Genomic DNA, 14274 nt, shown 5'->3' on the forward strand with positions numbered 1-14274 from the left:
AAATGGAGGTTGGTAAATACCCCCCCCCCCCCGTCTCCTTCCCCAATGCACATGTGTATTAATTAGAGCAGTACCTCTAATTTGTTCAGCTTCTTCTCCAGCGCGTTGCGGTCGAGAGGTTCCGAAGTGTCGGTCACTTCTGCAAAGCTCTTCTTCGTCGTGTCGAGCCACTCGGTAAAGGACACGCAAAGGTTTTCAGCCTCTTTGATACACTTGAGCTCCTCTTGCAATTGCTTGACGGTCTCCTGGCATAGCGTAAATGGAAAAAAGCAGGTCGAAACAGTTGCGTCATTGTTTTGGCGTCCTTATCATCAATTCATTTTCATGCATGAATCCATCATCACTATTTATTTGGATATGTTGCTCGACTTATTTCCCATGTGATCGGCAACAGCCTTCAGGTTGTTTCTGATAGCGTTGGGAAAGCTCAAAGGCCTCGCTCCTCTTTTAAAGTTGCACCCCCTAGCAGGCTTGAATCACCGAGGACCAAAAGCTCTGTGAACAGCCATCAAAACAGAAAATACTCATTTCCCCACCTACCCTGTTTTATCTGCACAAGGGAGGTGGTGTGGGGGTGGGTGAGGTGTGGAGGTGGAAAAATCCTGTGGTGAGGAGCTCCAATTAGCTGAGATCGCTGAGTGCACACCTTTGATGAGAGGGGAGGTAACAGCCCCTCACCGCCTCCTACTTCACATGGCATAATTGTAAAGGAGCGTAACATCAAAGGGGATGGTATGTGTGTGCGGGTGTGGGTGAAGCCAATTTTAGCCGCCCCAACTTTTGGAAATGGTTGTCACTGAAGGTGTAAAAATCAATGAGGTGCGTGGATAGCTTTTCCACTCCTGGTGCCGGGTGTGATATTGTCTCATTGGGCGCACAATAGAGCTAGCCACATTGATTTTTCTTTCAAAAACCCCCCGCCCCAAAAAAAAATGGAGGAGACAACAAACGGAGAGGCTGGATCAAACGATGGGGACTACTTCAATGGTTCACTGCTGAAACAAACATCCAAACACTCGATGGAATAAAGTCCATGGTGGAAGCATCAAAAGCTTTTTTTTTTTTTTAATACAAAGCACACATTGTAAATCCCTTTCCGAAAATACACAGGAATGGATCAACCCGAGCTCATTGAAATCTCAATGATAATTTCTTAATTAGCTGGATGTTATTTATCTGTAGTCATTATTTATCTGTGTGTGTGTGTGTGTGTGTGTGTGTGTGTGTGTGTGTGTGTTGCTTGAACACATTTGCGAGGCGACCGGCGATTCCAAGGACCTGTATGCCGAGCAGCAGGGAGTGGTAGCGTTCAGTGAGTCGGGTTGCCGTGGCGCTGACGCGACCGCTGATGTCGGTTTCTTGCAGAGCTTGCTGGGCCACGGAGGAGAGGCCGTCCACTTCGCTTTGGCGTGCCAGCACCGTTTCAAGACCCAGCTGTTCACGAGCAACACAGAGAAGAATATAATATAAACGAGGGACATGTGAATGAGGACTTTGTTTTTTTTCTTGTTTGGACGCGGGTACCTTGAGTTTCTTCAGCTGAGCCTCCTTCGTGGTTCTGTCTGACTTCCGGTGCGGCCTCAAGCCGGCCTCCTTCTCCATGTCCTCAAGCCAGCGAGCCAAACTGAGGAAGGTCCGGCCCATCTCTCTCACTCTGGTCAGGGTGGAGTTCAACTGCGCCTGAGTCTCTGCCAGCTGGGCCCGGTAGCCCCCCCACTCCTGCTGCGCTGTGTCAAGGGCTCTGTCCTCGATCTGGGGTACGCCCCAAGGAATGACCCGCTCTCTGCTGCTCAGCACGGAAGACAGCAGCGATTGGCCGTCCGAGCAGCGCTGCTGTAGAATCTTTTGAGAAACAGAAGTGAGAGTGAATACGGTGCCCCCCCCGCCCGTAATGCAGTTTAACGACTTTCAGTTTGATGACCTGAAGTTGTTCCAGTGTTTCCTCAAGTGTATCCACGTTACCCTCTGGATGGGACAACGATGCCAGAGTGGATTGCTCCTGCTCCAGCCAATCTTCGAACACATGTAGCCCTCGCTGATACTCCTGGTGGGTTAGCACTAGCCCCTTGGCCTTATTGACTGCGTTCTTGTGAAATAAACCAACAAAAATAAGCGATGATCATTCCGAAACACAAAAGCAGAGCAAAGCAAAACGCCGTGACATACCTTGGCCTTTTCTTGCAGGGTGCTATATCTACTCTGGAGCTGCTTCACTTCATGCCCGGTATTGCAGTGTTCAGCCATGTTGGCCCCTTTTGATGCGATCGTCTCCAGGGGACAACTGTGACTCAGCACTTCTTCAAACAAAAGCTGGAATGAAAACACACGCACATGTTCATTGTGGGGAGAAACTTTTGGTTTCACTTCCAAATTTTAAAATGTTCATGCATGCGTTGTACCTTGGTCTTTCCCAGGTTTGCGGTCTTGTCTCTCATCTCTGCATACTGTCTATCCGAGCAGCTCAGTGTTTCCTCGACGCGGTCCATCCAGAGCACAAACTGACCCACATCCTCCTGATAGCTGGTCCACTGTGACAAGGCGCCCTCCAGCTGGCTGTTCATGCCGAAAGGCGATGTTAACTCACGAGCGTAAACACAAATTCAAGGACAGTGAACCAGCTTTCACATGCACCTACTAAAGGGGAAAACCTTTACAGTATGATATATGGAGAGACTATGTCATTTTTATATTTATTTAAATTTTTTTTTAAGTATCCCTTTGGGATGCTTTCAATACTTTTTAACACACTAAACATAAGAGCACACAAATTTGCAAGCATAAAATGTAAAGAAAATACATTGCTGTGGTGTCTGTGTGTGTCTTTAAGAGGCGGGGCTCTGTGTGTCTGTGGCGTTAGCTACGGCCAAGAGCAGCGCCTGCGTGAGTGTTCCAAGTTAATATGTAATATACTATTCTAACCTGCTGAAAAGCATAAGTGGCTCTCCTTTCCCACATGCAAAGGCATTGCACTAATGAAATTGTAAAAGGCAGGAGAAATGATCGATAAAACAAGATGCAAAGGCGATGTCAAACTAGCAGACTGGCTCACAACCTTTTGCATTTGATGGAGGAAGACAACAGGGAGTCCCACGAGTCCTTGAGATCTTGGATCTGTTTCCGGATGACCGGGACGCCCTCGGCCGACGTGTTTCGCTGAACGGCTTCCCCCCTGGTAAGCAGCATCTTTAGTTGGATCTCCCGCTCTTGGCGGGCAGCAAGCAAAGCCTGCGCACATGGAGCGACAATTAACTCGAATGGCAGCTTTCGTAACCACTTCAGGTTTTCGACTTGCCCTCATCGTAGTTTCTTCGCTTCCTGCTTACCTCCAGCTGTACCATTCGGTCCTCCAGCACGGCTTTATCGGAGGTGGTGGAAGTGCAAGTGGTGAGGACAATCTGGGCCTCGCGCACCCATTCCTGGAGCTCTTTAAGACCCTGAGAGAAGAGGCGATGCTCCCCGACCACACGCTCGATCCTGGAGGCCTTGTCCTGCACAAAAATAGACAGGGAGCAGAATCACAGCAAGTGAGTATCTAGACAGCACAGGACACTATACAAGAAAAGCAACTTAACGTCACACTGCAGTTGTGTTGGTGTTTCTTCTCCAATACATTTTGTCACAAGTCGTCTTCCATACATATTTAATGTCCACATAATTTTATAGAGCAGCAAGGCAGAACTGCAACGCTAATCGACAGTTTCAAAGAATTCCTCGAAAGGAAGATGACCCATTTAAAAAAAAAAAAAAAAAAGGCTTTCCGGTAGTCTAGTGATTCAATGGCAATAAATCTTCTGAAAACGCTTTGCCTGTCCCCACTGACAACCACATATGATACAATGGATCCGTTTAATGAGGACGTGAAAAAGGTCAGCTGCTGCTGCACTGCCACGTTTCGCACATTTGACATTTTTGGATGAAGCTAACACAGCATTTGCCCTTTCGTGTGCTGATAAGGCTCGTAGGTATGACGAGGACCGTTTTCGGAATGCAGAGACAAACGAGAAAAATGGCAAGAAATGAGCCAACGTTTTTTTACCTTGGTCAAGTTGCAGAGAGCCAAGTACTGCGCGGACAGCTGAGACACTCGATGGAGGAAGCCCTTGCCCGCCGCCTGACCTTCCCAGAGACCGTGAGCTCTTTCCCTGAGGCGGCCCAGTTCCGTATCCCGAGTGGCCATCTCTTCCAGGACACTCTGGTGGTCCAGTTCGAAGGAGCGTTAAAGGAGCACACAGAAGACAATGTGTCAGATATGCATAACCAGCCATTTTTTTTTTTTTGATAGCGCTGGTGCTCATTTGGGTTGCGGGTGAGCTGGAGCCTATCCCAGCTGTCTGGTAAACTGCTTATACTTGAGGTGCAATTGGTTGCTGGGCCAGAAAAAAACGGCGACAGAGTCAATACGCAGAAATATCAACAGTGATGAGGCAGAGCTTTGCGATGGGCTTGATGTATTTCCCCCTCCATTGTCAGTTTTGTCTTTTTATGCGCCCGTCAATGTTCTACCCCCGCCCCCCCACCCCCACCACCACCACCTCACACACTTTTTATTTTTTTGTCTCTGCCAGACATGACAGATTCTGTTATCGCATGCAAGGAAAAAAAAAAGGCTTTTGACAGAAGGGGATCTAATTAGATTCCCCCGACTTTGCCTTTGACTATTATGTCAAGCCGCTGCTCTATTTTGATCCACTGGTGCTCAACAAATATAATTAGGTCTTCTCCCCCCACCCCACCATCTGATTTCAGATTACACTTTAGGGAGCCTTATCTGATGGGGAGCTACGAGTAGTTTGGTGCCCTTGAAAAATCAGCTGATCCATTTAGGGGATTACAAGGAAAAAACAGACGTTCAAAAATAGTATCTGAGCGATCGTGTTGAAGGGATTTTGACATTTTTGTTGCTCTTAAAATGCAGTGCACCTTTAAATTCGGTCTACCTGAGGTATAAGAACTGTTTCGCGATCACTTTGTGGTATATTTCCAGTTTAAACTATTAATCTAGGCCCGTGTAGACAGGGTACAGCAACACAAAAAATTCTAACAACAATATCGGGCATCAAACATGACATATTTGAAATCGGAGGCGCTCGATAATTACCTGCAGTTTGCCAAGCTCTTGTTTCTTGGCCGAGAGGTCGTGTAGTCGAGCGCTGCTCTCCTGAACTCTGACCTCAGCGCTATTCAACCATTCCTGCAGTGGCTCGGCACTGGCCTCGAACTCCGTCATCTGACACCGCAAGCTCTAGACGGGCATTCAGTCGATCAAAACGTGACAACAAAGCGTTTGCCGCAAATGCGGGCGACTCAAATGAAAAGCAAACAACAGCAATGGAATGAGAAGAAAAAAAAAACACAGCCCTCCCCACCCCCCCACAAACAAAGCCTTTGTTGTAACAATATGACAAGAAGATAAAGAAGAGCAAAATGTCACGTAGTGATCATTGTTGCGCCTTGTTTACTTTCGTGCGTTCCCGTTTATTGATGACATTTTGTTTTATTGTTATTGATTTATAGTATGGGGGGGGGGGGAGATGCTAATTGTATTTTCCGGTGCCACCCGGTAGTTTTTTTTTTTTTTTTTTAATTTTCCGATAGCGAGAGGCCCTGTACTGTCATTTAATTTAAGCCGTGCGCTGCTGTAAAGGCCAGTCGATGTGAGTGCACGTCTTACTTTGGGCGTGCATGTCTGTGCGTGGGTCTATTAACGTTTGGCTTTTATTGAAGAAACCACTTGTGTATGGAAAAAGTCTCGATAAATAAAGTTTGACTGACGGAATTTATTGGGTGAAGCGAATAATGGTACGACATCACAATATTTAGACACATGATCTCGTACGGGACTACAGGGAATATTTGAGTATTTCAGTTTAAAAAGAGATACTGAAATTCTATTGATGTACTAAGGGAAACATGTTGTGATGTTTATTGATTATTATCGGATGATAGGAGCTAAGAGTTGATAAACTCCGGATTTTTTTTTTTTTCCTGGGATCACAAACTGTGGAACACTCAACTGAATCTGAGGTGGGAAGACAAGGCAACTAAAGTGAACTTGACCATCTGGTGGAAACGCGGCGTAATAATTGCTAACAAAAGCTAACGAGGAAAAAAACAAAAAAACACCTTGAGCGCGTCCTCCCTCAGCTGAAGGTTATTCATCAAGCTCCTCCAGTCCTCTCTGGCGTTTGCCGCTTTGGCCTTGATCCCCTCAACTCGCTCTTTGGACACCACCGCCATGAGCAGCTCCCCGCTGGCTCCCACTGTACTCAGTCTGGCCTGGCCGTGCTCCCTGTCACTCAAGAACTCCTTGAGGGGGGGGGACAGCAAACACAGACAAAAGGAGCTGTTGAATACACACACCTACAATGTGGTTAAAAAGTGTCCTCGACTCATTCACTAGGCAAGCGTGTGACGGACAGGCTGTTTTGTCTCCAAGTCTCACGTTACATTTTCAGATGCGGCAATTAGTCAAGAGTCATTACGGATTCCTTATGCGTGGGCACAAGGCGGGGCTTGACCGGCGTAGGCGGATAAGACAAGTCAAGTGTTCTTTATTTATTTATTTATTTAACATACTGTAGCTCCTCCATGCACGCGCATACACAAAACAACCCTCCCTCGGAGCTCAGACGATGACAGTAGCGCAGCAGGGACCACTCCACCATCTGTGCTGTGAGCGCATCGCACACACATACATACATACACACACCCCGGCTTGTTTTTGTCTCCAAACTTCTCGCTTTTTTTTTTTTTATCTCCCTCCACCCCTTGCCAGAGTAAGTGTACACCACCAATTAAGTGAGGCTGATGCAGCGCGGATATCTTCCCCCAAACGCCCCCCCACCAGCCGTCGTCCTCACCCCTCCCACGCCGTCCCTCCTGGAGGTCAGCCATGTGGAAATATTGTTCCACATTCCTCACCAGGTCAATGATAAATAAAACATGGCTCTCTCTTTCTCCACCGCCATACAATCGGTCACATTCCCTCTCATCCTGACAAAAGCAACTTCCGAAGGAACGCCCTTCTTTGAAAACCTTGGTGACAATGGGGGACAAAAATAGAATAAAGCGCAGATCTGAATTGGCTTTTTCTGTTTTCGTCACGTGACTTGTCTGATAAGAAATGCCTCCAACACTAGCTTTCTTGTTGTGACAGCCACAGGAAGGTAATTAGGAGGAAAGTAATAACTGAGGATGGCGGGACATCTACTTTCACAGACAACCACCTGCCTCTTAGCCGGGGGCCCTGGAGTGCTCCAGAAAGGCGGCCAGGATGTTGACACCTGCTAGCTTAGCTTCTGGGAGGAAAAACCCTAGAGGAGGACGCTAACAGAGGAGCCCCCCCAGACCTTCGCGGAAAAAAAAGAAAAAAAAAAAGAGCACCCCTCTCGGCCATGTGGATATTGTTTCAAGCTCAAAACAAAAAGACAAACATTTCGGTCACATTTTTACGGTACTTTGTTATTTTGTAGCTATGTAATGACTGTGTTTCATTTTAGTAATATGCTTTATTTTTATTTTAGTTTATTTTTTCAATAGGACTGTGCATATTCACGTATGTGCAAAGCTTTGCCGTAAACATCCTAGATGTTGCCTAATGCTAATTTGCAACTATAGTCATCCTATGGCGGGTCTTAAAAACAAAAATGGATGTAAACGATATGTCTTACTTGTATTCTTTGCAGGGCGGCGGAGGCCTCTGCCACACTCTGCGGCGCATCGAAGCATTTGGCGGTGCAGATCTTCGCGTTGACCAGCCACTGCTGAAAGTCTCGCAGGGCGGCACGGAAGCGTTGCTCCAACAGCCGTTCTTTATTTTGGCACTCCCTGGATGCGCGGAGACTGAGACTGCAGCACCAAAAGAGGAAAAGGCGACGAAGAGATGGTGAGACACTGTAACATACCGTACTGTCTTGACATGACAAACGAAGGGATGGTGTGGCTGCGAGATGAGAAACACGCAGGTGGAGAGACGGAAAAGTGGGTGAAGTGGAAGCAATGGGGTAAAGAGACAGAACGGGGGGGGGATGGGGAACTGGGGGTACGGCATCAGTTGAGAGGCGACATATGAGCGGGGCAAGAGTTCACGCGGGTGATAATATGAGGGATGACAGCTTGATGCTGCGAGGGAAAGGGTGATGTAAAGACAAGATGACAGGGATATTTAGCAGAACGCCGACTGTATGATTAAATGAGAGAGGCTGAGATGCAGTCCTTCGATGGAACATCAACTGGCACTTTGAACTGGGGAGCACTGCTGCTTCTTTTCATGTTCCACACGCACTGGCCACATTATTAGGCACGTGTTCTATTTATAGCCATCCAGACCATCTTGACGCCAAACGGGTGGCACACGATTATTTTATGAGCAGTGAATAGCCGTCCATAGAAGTTCTTGAATATCCATATTAAAGTACTGGTTTGAAATGCTTAGCAGCCTCATTAGCATAAATAACAGCAAAGAGGCACAAATGCCAAAACAACCAGAGCGAACAAGCACAGGTGAGGCGACATGTCGCTTAGCAACTGGTGGCTCTGTCAACATTGCCCTTCATCAGCTTGACACCTGTCATGTTTTAAGATGGCCACACACAATCGTCGAAATGAAATAAGATTGCACAAACATTGATTGCACAGTTCTCATCGGGCGCCGCAAGCTCTCACAATGTGTCGTCCTCCCCCCAAGAGTGAATGAATGGGGAAAAAAAAAATCTATTCTAAAGAGAGTAACAAACAGGCAAAGTAGAGCTCAATGTGAGACTCACTGCAGTTTGTTAGGTTTTAATTCTGTCTTAAGTGTTCACAATGCAATCAATCAACAATTGTGAAGTGGCGCCATGTAACTTTTTGGTACCATTTTGAGAAAAATGCTTTTGCCCAAAGTCATTATTTCGTCATGATTTAGCAGTCTGTTGAATTTCCAGTGTAGTGATACACATTAACACATACGTTAACTTCCACGCCTAATTCTTGGAAGCGCAATGCGCTCGGATTGAAAAAAACTCACCTGTTGTGTTGCTTGATGACAGCCGTGACGTGCTCCGACTGCGAGCCCAAGTCTCTGGAGTACTGCACCAGTTCGTTCAGTTGACCCTTCAACTTCTCTGCCATTGGCTCGACGCTTTGCAGGCCCTCCAGTACGTCCTGAACGACACAAAACGTAGCCCGGCTGGCTCAGTGCGTGCGTGTTTGCGCATGACACCGATCAGTAAGTGCCTTCACAATCGCATTCCTGTTCACGCCAGAGCTCGAGCCACACACTCGTACTCACAGTCAGGCATGTACAAAAGCATGTCTGTTTCTTCAAGGCGCGAGGCAGAGGCAGGAAGGAGGTGAGCGCAATCTCTTCCCGCTCTCCTCAGCGCGCCTCACACGCTGCCATCGGTCGATCATAAAATCCTGTCCCGTGAAATATGTGTTGCCTCCCTCGCTCAATGACGTATAACCAATAAACATCTCGCCCTCCCCTCCCTCGCTTGCTTTTCCTCCTCCTCACGCAGTCTCTCTCACGCACTCTCCCAGAGGAATTCAGCTGTCAGCCGGCGCAGATGCGGGACTGCCTCAAGAAAAAGCACACAGGAAACGGGAGGGAGGTTGGAGGAGGAGAGAACGTCGGAGGGGCTGACTCCTCCTCTGCGCCGTGCTTTGGACAGCATGGCCGAAGAGGCTCGGGGGGCAGCGCAAAAGCTGATGTTAAGACAGCGCTGGTAAGGGAGAAGTCAAATCGCAAACATCCGGAAAGAGGCAGAGCAATGCTGGGAGGGACGCGAAAGCTCAAAGGAAGTCATCACCGCACACGTCAGTTCGAACAAGTGAGGGGAATCAAATCGGCGACTTGCCTCCAAAACAACGCATCCAAATTGAATCCTACGGGCAACGTTCTGAGTTGCTTCCAAAACACTCAAGAGATCCAGAGGCGGATTAAGAATCCAGATTATGGTCCAAAGCGAATCCATTTGTCCTTTGGGCATACCAAAATTATCCACCAGATTTAATTGTAAAGTATCCAGTTTCCCGATCCTTATCATGATCATAATCAGTTTTTTTTTCATTCCAAGGCGCACAACAAAAAGGATCCAAACAGATTCAAAACAAATTTAGACTGAGAACAAAAAAAAAAATTACGGTTTGATAAGAATCCATTCTCAAATACAGGACTTCCTGGGAAAAAAAAATTAAATAAAAAAATCGAGAGTCTCATTCCTTATCCAGGCTAAAGCGTTAATCCACTCATTTCTCTGTCAACCAACGCATCCACATTGCCTCATTTCATATGAATCGGTTCGGAAAATGGTGGCAAAGGTTTTGTCTTGTTACCTGATTGCGAACCAAACTTTATGCAAATCACCATTAAAACATAATCAGTTCAACATTCCATGACATCAAATGTCTTCCAAATCAAGTCACATAATTTGAATTCTGGTAATCAGCAGAGGTAATTAAAGAAGGGAAAAATAAAGCCCAAACAATCCTGGATTGGCACTGAAATGTAATGGGAGTTTTTTTTTTTTCTCATCACCCTGCCACAAAGTTTTTGCCTAATCCTGCTCCGGCAAAAACAATCTAAAATGTCAATGAAAACGTAAGGTCCTTGCCAAAGGCGAAGTCATGGGGGGGAGGTGGAGGAATTGATGAGTAGAAAATGAGGTTGAGTGATTGGATTGCAGTCGTGTCTGCCTGGTTGTTTCAGTAAAGCTGATTTACAGACTAATGTGTTTTTTTTTTTTTTTTGGTTAGGTTTTTTTTTTCCCACTGATTGACAAAAGGAAAAATATAATCGCCGACGGAGAAAGCAGAATGCTTTTGTGCTAAGAGTGTGTGCGTGTGCTCCATTTAACAACAATGCTAATCACCTTCCCCAAAATGAATGTCGCTTCTTCAACCCAAATCACCAATTTTTTTTCATTCTTGCAATGCAAATACACTCACAATATACAATTAGAGGAAACCGCTGACAGATAATAATCCCAGTGGTGAGCCGGCCTGCCCAAACAGAAGCAATGTCCTACATTTACAACCTCAACTCTTAATACTTTTTCTGCTGAATTGTATTCATTTAATCCCACCAGATGGTTCTCTTCATTTCATGGCGTTTCTCGGAGCTGCGTTGCCACGTTCAATTTTCTTTTGGACCAATCAGGTTTCAGCAACTGTGTGCTCCAATGCTAGCATGTTTGTAGGAATCGGTGTGGAATGAAACAGCTAATAACCAGCACTTTCCCAGATGATGTACTTGGCCCATTTGCGTAATATTCTATTGCATTTTTGTATAGTATCGAAGGTTTCTATAATTATGATGTATCGGTAGTGGCTATGTTAACAGTCGGTACCTTCGCCAGCTGCCATCCTGTCACCGCTTCCTCGCCATTGCACAGTCCCTCGGCTCTCATCAGCTCCTGGCTCCACCCCCTGAGTCGGGCGTCCAGCTCTTTCGAATCGTCATCCAGCCGAGTCGTCCGACGCTCGCACTCTTCCTCGGAGGCGGCGGCGGAGGCGAGTGCACCCTCCAGGCCGTCCCTGGCCCTCAGGGCGGCGCCCTCCCATTGCTCCAGCGCCTGGGACAGCGCCCCCAGCTGCCGGTCCATGGCCTCGCAGCCCCCCGCTGCCGTGTGCTCCGCCACCGACGTGGAGGCCCGTCGCACGGCGCCGAGGCGCTCGCGGCCTTCTAGGAGGCGGCACTCTACGCGCTCCTGAGGGTTGAGAGGAGGCAAAGTTGCTAAGGAAACCGTGGCTGTAGAAACTGCAACCTGAGGATGAGCAGTCAATGCTATTTATAAAGTCCCTTCGAGTGTGAGAGTGTGAGAGTGTGGAATTCAACACCATCGCTGACTGTACGTGTCTGTTTGCGTTCTTCACACCAGGGCTCCTCAAACACTAATTTATTAAGTGATAATTAGGATCCCAGCGTGAAAATTAAAATGTAAATCATTTTGCCAACTTGCTTATAACACACACACTGCTCTCCTTTACCTTTATTCACATTCTAATAAACCAACTTATTTGTACTATATAAATCAGGATGTATTGTATTGTATTGTATTGTATTGAAATGTCCCTAAGGAGGATTTTTTAAAATTCTATGACTGTGGAACTAACTGTTCTGAATCTGATCACATTTCTTCCATGTGCTGTCCTCCATGAGAAAGATTAAACAATCCGTTACTATAGCAACAGATGATATCTGGGGAGACACCATTTGGAGATGGTGCGCTAGGAACATTAAGTCACCCATTAATTTTTTAACGCAAACGGTAAAAATTCCGGTTTCTCCTTCAAATCCAGACAGGAAGTTGTATTTGGCTGGCTAAAAGGACATCTTACCCTCACTTTGTGTAGCTTCTTCTGGATAGAGGCAGAGTCTCCCGACGTTCCGGACCAATGCTGTAGCTCCTCCCCCGCGGTCATCAGCCAATCAGTGAGCTCCCGGACAGCCTCCAAGTATTCCTGGTGTTCCAGCACCACGCTCTGTGCCAGACGTACTTTCTCCTACAAGAAACCCACAAGCACTGTCAACATGATGTTTTTGGTGACCCGAAGTCGGGACGAAGCAATGTCTTTCGCACCTCCACCAAACCTGCCAGCTCATCGAATTGCACCTGCAGCTGTGTTCGAGCACCGTGATTAAAACCGACGTCGCCGGTTTTCTTAAAGAGCTCTCTGGCTTTTTCCTCCAGGCTGGACAAGGCCAACTGGTGGTCTGCCATGTCGGCCAGCAGGGCACGCAGTCTCTCCAACTGCGCCGCCTTTTCTCTGGGCCCTAGCTGCGGGGCGAGGGAGGCGCGCACTTCCTGCTCCACGGCCTCCATCCAGCGCCTGAGCTGGGATGTGTCTTCCAGGTAGCCGGCCCACTGGGACACCGTCCACTCAAGACGACTGACGAAAACACACGTTGTACTTGATAAAAATGTAGTAACTGCATACGCATGGGAGTGAGGTATAGTTTCAACGGGCCTTCGTACCTGTGGCAGCTCATGGCCGTCACAAGAAGCGTGGCCCAGGCGTCCCCCACCTCCCGGAGTTGCGAGCGCACCACTTCCTGTCCGGGGGCGCCGTAGCTGCGCATAGCTATCTCGCCCTTACCCATCGCCATATTCAGTTTGACCTCGCCCTCGCCTTTCAAAAGCAGGATATCCTGTGCAAACAGCCAGGTTCAAAGAATTTGTATTGATGTACTCAAATGCACCAGTCTGGGCAAGTTGGAATTGTGAAGAAACAGCACCCTTAAGTGTTGAACGGTTGCAATGGCAGCAAAGTTGGTCATTTATCCTCACCTGCACAGACTCCAGTCTCTGCTCCAACTGCTCTTTGGTGCCCATGGTGCTATCAACCGTGCCCAGCTTCTCCTGGATTTCCTCTAACCAGGCCCACACGCCCTGCAAGGTCTCCCCAAAGGCCTGGTTCTCCTGGCAGCCTCGGCGCTTCCCCCTGGCGGCTTTGAGCAGAGCCTGGTGCTCCATCTGGAGTCTGCCCGCCGCTCGGACCTCTTCGCCTGACCCGCGTCCTGCTTCGGACAAGCACCGGGCGTCCTGGATGACACGCTCAATACAGTCTCTGAAAGAGAATAAAATATGTGACTATTTAACTGCAGATCAGAGGAAGCTTTTGAAATAATTGTTTATACCGTCTCTCTAAAAGCTCCTTATGGAGGTTTTCCACCCTCTCCAGTTCCTCTTTGGTGTCAGGGGCACCTTGTTGGCTGTCTGCCACAACAAGAGGCTCCCTGTTGAGGCCGAGCCCCATCTGCTTAAGCCATTCCCTGACACCTCCTACGGCATCATCAAAACTAAAGAGGAGAGAGTTGAGAATGCATTCGTTTTGGCAACGGCGTCACGGAAAATTGTTCCCTTACCTTTTGAGGAGACGAATGCTGTCCCCCAGAGCTTGTTGGCTCTGGGAACATTCATCCAGGAAGCTCTTCCACTCTCGCTGGCAGCAGGACAAGTGCTCCTGCAGCTGAGTTGCTGCAGCTTTTGGCAGGTGGAGGCGGAGCCTCTCTGCCTCCTCACTAACCTGAGAGAGACGCTTCTCACCCTCTGAATTCCACTGTGCTGAGGACTGTGTACGTTGGAAGGAAGGTGAGAGAGATTATTGTGGTTGAATTCAATCCAGGAGCTGGATTCAGCACAATATTAAACAGAATCGGAGTCAATACCCGATAGCAGGGGTGGGCAAACGTTTGTGCTCGAGGTTCAGTGTTTTATTATCATTTTTTTTTTGAACCATCAGAACCATACTTGGCCGCGTAGCGTCAACAGAAAGGAAAATAACACATTC

At 47.6% G+C, this 14274-nt stretch overlaps 1 protein-coding gene across 13 annotated transcripts in view; it reads right to left on the minus strand.

The window, feature by feature from the left end:
* syne1a (spectrin repeat containing, nuclear envelope 1a) overlaps window positions 1–14274 on the minus strand; it is a 96330-nt gene that overhangs the window by 43736 nt on the left and 38320 nt on the right. For 12 of the 13 annotated variants that reach the window (XM_019894946.1, XM_019894943.1, XM_019894945.1 and 9 more), the window contains 20 exons: window positions 13850–14055; window positions 13622–13783; window positions 13272–13551; window positions 12960–13132; window positions 12564–12873; window positions 12322–12486; window positions 11331–11690; window positions 9008–9144; window positions 7671–7848; window positions 6124–6306; window positions 5099–5242; window positions 4037–4192; window positions 3324–3488; window positions 3053–3225; window positions 2400–2553; window positions 2167–2310; window positions 1922–2086; window positions 1525–1842; window positions 1279–1434; window positions 75–245 (listed from right to left, as the gene is read on the minus strand). In XM_019894946.1, coding sequence (XP_019750505.1) covers window positions 75–245; window positions 1279–1434; window positions 1525–1842; window positions 1922–2086; window positions 2167–2310; window positions 2400–2553; window positions 3053–3225; window positions 3324–3488; window positions 4037–4192; window positions 5099–5242; window positions 6124–6306; window positions 7671–7848; window positions 9008–9144; window positions 11331–11690; window positions 12322–12486; window positions 12564–12873; window positions 12960–13132; window positions 13272–13551; window positions 13622–13783; window positions 13850–14055 — 3900 coding nt within the window. Of the gene's footprint in view, window positions 1–74; window positions 246–1278; window positions 1435–1524; window positions 1843–1921; window positions 2087–2166; window positions 2311–2399; window positions 2554–3052; window positions 3226–3323; window positions 3489–4036; window positions 4193–5098; window positions 5243–6123; window positions 6307–7670; window positions 7849–9007; window positions 9145–9271; window positions 9540–11330; window positions 11691–12321; window positions 12487–12563; window positions 12874–12959; window positions 13133–13271; window positions 13552–13621; window positions 13784–13849; window positions 14056–14274 lie in introns of those variants that run through there. The other variant, XM_019894953.1, reaches the window with a different exon arrangement.

The sequence above is a fragment of the Hippocampus comes genome, unplaced genomic scaffold, assembly GCF_001891065.2.
Source record: "Hippocampus comes isolate QL1 unplaced genomic scaffold, H_comes_QL1_v1.1 scaffold8, whole genome shotgun sequence".
NCBI lineage: Eukaryota > Metazoa > Chordata > Actinopteri > Syngnathiformes > Syngnathidae > Hippocampus > Hippocampus comes.